Here is a 6,073-nt window from a genome sequence, read left to right as displayed (position 1 = left end):
TGAAACATTAGTTTTCGCCAATGAGTCCCACTGGGGAAACAAACCACTCTTTTTTTTTTTTTTGGTTTTTCGAGACAGGGTTTCTCTGTGTAGCTTTGCGCCTTTTTCTGGGACTCACTTGGTAGCCCAGGCTGGCCTCGAACTCACAGAGATCCGCCTGGCTCTGCCTCCCGAGTGCTGGGATTAAAGGCGTGCGCCACCACCGCCCGGCAACAAACCACTCTTAAGGGAAGGCCTCATGCCCAGCAGCAGATTGTCAACACCAAATGAACTCAATGGAATCTGCAGGCCCTTTGCATTTACATATACATATACACATATATATTATGACTTCTGCTTTTGTGTTTTTATGACATTCCTATGTGTGAATTTCTGTTTCTATATCTATATGTGATTCTTGTGCTTTTTCTTTGGCTCTTTTTCTTCCATTTCTTTTGTCTTACTCTGATTTGTTTATGTTTGTTTTATCTTGTTGTATATTTTAGTATTATTGCTCAGATGCTTGGTTGTTTTCTAAGGAGAGGCAGAAATCTGGTTGAGAGTAGGAGAGGAAGAACTGAGAGGGGTAGCGGAGCAGGAAACCCTAATCAGAATATATTATAAGAAAAATAATCTTTTTTCAATAAAAGAAAAACACAGCATTGAAATGGTGGAGTCTGGTGGTGAACAGTTCTAATGCCAGAGCTGGGGAGACAGAGACAGGGTTAAAACTGGGGCTACCATATTGGCCTATTGGGTGAGCTCCAGGTTACAGTGAGAGATGCTCTCTCAAAATAAAGATGATTGGCACATGAAGAACAAAAGGGAAGATGGTCTCCTGGTCTCCATGTGCACATGCACACATATCCTTCATCCGTGAACACTCACATGCACACACACACTCACAAAAGCCACACTGCACATCATGTACATATGCATAAACAATTTTTAAAACCGATGATTTTCAGTAAGTTTGGATGATATGAAGTACAAATAAACAGGCTAATGAAATTTTCATACAAGATTATTTAAGTAACTGTGGGTAAAAAATGGAATATTCAAATTCACACTATTTTTATGATCCAGAGAAACTATACTTAGGAAAGAGAATTAAAGCGACAATAGGATAGTTAAACTATTTTCGGTAGCCGAAAGTAGATTAAAATCCCTCCCTTTGAGTAACTTCGGCATCAATGGAACATTGATGATATAAAATAAGAAGGGGGAGAGTAAGGACTCCCTGTGGAAATATCGACTTGTGGTGTACAATGAACCTAAAGAACTCTGCATCACTCGGCAGTAGAAATGTCATCAGAATGTACATTCATGACACCACAAACGTTAGATAAATATAGGAAGAATCTTGGTTTGCTACTTGAACAATTTAACAGTTTAAGAAGAATCTCTGTTTTTTAAAAAATGATTGCGCCAAAATGACTCCTCACAACCATCTGTATATCCAGGGGGGAAATGACCTCTTCTGACCTTCGTGGGGACCAGGACACATGCATACAAGCTGACACAATACTCATAAACATAAATAAAAATAAATAAATCGTTTTATTAAAAAATGAGATAATTTATAGTTTTTAAAAAATTTGGTGGCGCACTCATTATATCTTTTTCAGAATATTGGTTATTCTGTTATCAGAACTGATTTGTACCAAAGGAGTAATTGTAGGATAGGCATTCATTACAAACTTCTGAACAGTCAGGATGACTGGGTTGTACTTCCATAACAGGACTGAGGTGTATGAAATGATGAAGTCCACCCAGTACGTGACCACAAAGACAGCCACCATAAGCAAGATGGTCTGGGTGGCCCTCTTCTCAGGGGACACTCTCGGGTGACTGATGCTGTGAAGATGCTTACATTGCCTCTGATGTCTGAACAAGATGATCACCATGTATGCACTTGAGGTCAGCATAACTCCTACAAGAAAGACATCTCTGGAGATGGTCACTGTTGAAGACAGTGCACTAATGATGTAGTTCTTGGGGAAGATTGAGCAATATTTGGTGACCTTCATCTGGTTGCTCTCACTCACATTGGTAAAAGCACCAACATAGAAGATCCACCTACTACTGAATGACAAATTGAAAGACCAGAGGTAGAAGAAAGCATAGATTGTGTATCTTTTAAGTTTATGTTTAAATTTTGCCAATAATGATGTGTTGGGACTGATAGTGACAGCCTGGAACACACTCAGGAGGCAGGTGATGCAGATGGAGAGGCCTCTCATTGCTCTGTTCATGTAAAAAGTTGTCTTACATTTGAAGTCATTCTCAAATTTCAGTGACTCAAGTATGTCTGTAAGCCAAAGGTCCCCTCCAGTGAGGACAATCACTATGTGGACGAAGGTCAGTTGGCAGGAGATCAGGTCTGTGGGCTTAGGTCTGTGCCAGAGGATTATGACAGTGTAGAAAAAAAGGAGAAACATATTGGCTAGAACTCCAAATACAGATTGGAAATAAAGGATATTGTTTAATGTGGCCATATATGCAAAGTGTATTCATCTCAGCATTGTAGTGGAAGCATATTTCATATATCTGGAAAAAATAATATTCATCAAACTTATGATTCACTTGTCAGTATGTCTATTATCATCATTCTGTTTTACTTACCAATTTTATTAACCTGTCTCTTTAACTTTCGATGTTCCAGACTGGATAACATATACTTCTATATACTTCTCCATGTATCTACCAATATATATAGCATACCAGAGATGATAAAGTCATTTACAGTCAAATCCTAATCAGAACACACACTTTGTGTGCCTGTATTGCACTCAGTTGTCATGCCTTAGAAATCCAATCCTATTGATTTCCATTGCCTCATTATATAGTTAACACCTAAAGCAATAGTGATGAACACAGAATATTAATCACATTTTTGCAACCAACTAAAACTTACGTTGACCTGGAAAATATTCATAAAAGAAACCAAAAGAGTGAGGTAAGTCAGTCTCACATTGCATAATTTTAATATGCTCTATTTTTATAAATACTGAAAGTTATGCTTGACTCATAATTGTAATGGAATCACAGTGAAAATTCATGATAATCCTACTATTTTAATCAGCAAAATGATAGTCTTTGTTCATATGTTCCTTTTTTTATGTCCCTTATACTATGAATTGTTATATCCCCAGTATCCAGAATTAGAGACATATATACATTTGGAGACATATATTGCACTTTCCACACCCTGTTAATTGTGTAATCATTAATTATAATTATAAATGATCCTAACTATCTCCCAGGGTAGCTCCCATCCCATCACCTTTGGAATACTCCACTTCAGGATTAAAGAACTAACTCCCAGCTATCAAGAAAATCACTGCTTTAGCCGGGCGGTGGTGGCACACACCTTTAATCCCAGCACTCGGGAGGCAGAGGCAGGCGGATCTTTGTGAGTTCGAGGCCAGCCTGGTCTCCAAAGCGAGTTCCAGGAAAGGCGCAAAGCTACACAGAGAAACCCTGTCTCGAAAAACCAAAAAAAAAAAAAAAAAAGAAAAAAAAGAAAAACACTGCTTTTACTGTTTTTTTTTTTTGGTAGGGTAAATCATTAATAGTATTATTCTTTATGATTATTTTCTCTTTTCACCTTCTAACTTTTTCAGCGATCCATATTGTTATTTTACCTACCTACCTCCTTCTTTTATATTGATATCCCCTTCCATTAACTTAGAACCTCCCATTTTCTCATTTTCCTGATTAGATCACTTGTGTCCTGCTACTCAGCTGTACCTTCCTCCCACCTTCTTCTATATTTACTTCCCTCCTCCCTGCTAAGGACTCAACCTTTGCCCGTTTCCCTGAAGAGATCACTTGTACCCTGCCCTTCTCCTCTCTAATTCTCTGTGCCCCACCCCATCCTGGCCATGGTCCCCTTTTGCTCTGGTGTCTGTAGTTACTGCAGGCTACATACTCACACCTGAAGATGTGGAGCTAGGAGCCTCCAACAAGAGAGAACACGTGACTAAGACAAACACTATTTTCAACACACTGGAAAAAACTTGAACTTGCCAAAGATGACCATATAGTGATCCAGTTTTGGAATTTCTGTTTTAAAAGAGATTCCTTCCCATGCAGTGGAAACCAAGACCGCAGTGTTATCAGAGGTCATCAGAACCAGACAGTGTTTACAGTTCCACTCAACAGTCTCACCGTTGGTGCCTATGTTAGTTTTTTGGGCTGGTTACCAGTGTCATTATTTTATCAAATTACTACAATTCAGTACTTTAAAATTAGCTTCATGATAAAGAAATAGAAAACTGTTTCACTGACTCAGATTCTTGTGAGAAAAAGAGTGCCCAATTGTATTGTAAAGCTCACTACCATATCCCACATATACAAATTAATGCATGCCTATATGTATAGAAATAATGCAGAAGTTAGTGAATTAGACCACCCTATAACATTCCCATGAATATGATACCATAAATCACACATTTTATATTTACATGATTTTTGCTCTTGAAATTGCCAGAGACAAACATCTGATTCTCCCACCAATATACATTTGCGGTAGCTGCACTGTGATGTTCTGTGTTTATAAAAGCTCCAGGATACAAGCTGGAGAGATAGCTCAGTGGTTCAGAGAATGTTTACTCTGTAAATGACCTGGGTTAGATTCCCAGCCATGACATGGAAGCTCATAACCATCTGTAACTCTAGTTCTAGGTGATCCATTGTCCTCTATGTCTCAGGCATGCAAGTGGCATACAGACATATATGCAGACAAAACACTCATATATGGAGAATAAAATAAATAAATCTTAAATAAATAAAAGCTCCAGCATAACACTTTATTCAAGCCTTGGTCTTCAAACTGAAAGATTTAGAGTTCAATTCTAATTTTAAAATTGAAAATGCACAGACCATATCTGTAAAATTTTTCATTAATTATACATCTGTAATTTATCAATATAGCACATGTATTATAGGTAATATAAAAAGTTGATAACATAAGGTAAAAGGTAGTAATCTAAAATGTTTTTTCCTTAGCCCAATGATATAGTCAACAATACTTCATATCTATTGATTTGTCAATGTTTATAACTTACAGAAAATGGTGCATCTCCTAATCCATCATGTGGCATCTTCCTCTGGAGCTCACCTAGCTGAGACCTAACCAGAAAAGACCATAGCTACCATGGCTACTAACTGAGTTGATAACATACACATGGACTGGAAAAATTATTTGTTTGATTTGAAAAAAATTGCAGTGCTAAGGCATTTTATATCAATTTAAGTTACAGTATTTAGTTTGAAGTACTATAACCCAAAGTGTACCCATAAACATTCATAATATGGAGAAGCCATCACTATTAAATTGACCCAGACCTAAAGTTCAAGCAGTTTTCAGGAAGCTGTTTGAAGAGATGTGCAATAATAGAAACCTAGAGCTGCTTCATGCATAGCTCTACAGTATTCTGAGAAAAATCACTTTACCCCTTCATTATCACAATGTTTGATTTGAAACCGTCTTGTCTTGTGAATTTATGGTGAGTTTTGTATTCTTCTTGTGGAGATTTAATAAAATAATGAACATAGAAATATATTAGATAAAAAGTATCATTTTTACCATAGTTATTGAGGAATGACCAAAAGGCAGCAGGACCGCTCAGAGAGAACACAGAGTGTTTGTGTGACTTTCAGGTGACAAGATACATGGTGTTGGCTGGTGCACGGTCCACTGTCAGCAACATTAATACGTCTTCAGGAATCTCAGGAAGATGAAGACTTTAGCCACTCAAATTAGGTCCATGAAATCTTTATGATATACACAATACCAGCAGGAATAAATTGTGATTATTTTTTAATAAGGTATTAGTTCTTCTCTATTACCTGATACTCAAATAATTTTAATGCATAACTTATTCTTTGGAAATTAGTATAGCACAGGTGAAACTGGAAACCCACAGACACTGACTGGAACATTACATTCTCACAGTTATGAACCAGTTTCCCTGAGATGAAGCAGCAGCAGCAGAATGTCACTGCAGAGTGTGGGGAAGCAGTCACACCACAGCTGGATCACATGTCACATGGTGTAAGTGTGGGAAAGATATGAAAACGTTCACTC

General features: G+C 37.5%; 1 protein-coding gene across 1 annotated transcript; it reads right to left on the bottom strand.

Annotated features, from left to right (window-relative positions):
* Window positions 1–1,592: 1,592 nt before the first annotated feature.
* On the bottom strand, window positions 1,593–2,504 carry LOC114710937 (vomeronasal type-1 receptor 90-like). Its single transcript, XM_028895254.1, has one exon. The coding sequence runs from the start codon at window positions 2,475–2,477 to the stop codon at window positions 1,593–1,595; it is 885 nt and encodes a 294-aa protein (XP_028751087.1). The 5' UTR covers window positions 2,478–2,504.
* Window positions 2,505–6,073: the final 3,569 nt, after the last annotated feature.

The sequence above is a fragment of the Peromyscus leucopus genome, chromosome 3, assembly GCF_004664715.2.
Source record: "Peromyscus leucopus breed LL Stock chromosome 3, UCI_PerLeu_2.1, whole genome shotgun sequence".
NCBI classification, from domain to species: domain Eukaryota; kingdom Metazoa; phylum Chordata; class Mammalia; order Rodentia; family Cricetidae; genus Peromyscus; species Peromyscus leucopus.
Note: the sequence above shows the minus strand (reverse complement) of the source record. Positions and strands in the feature narration are given on the sequence as shown.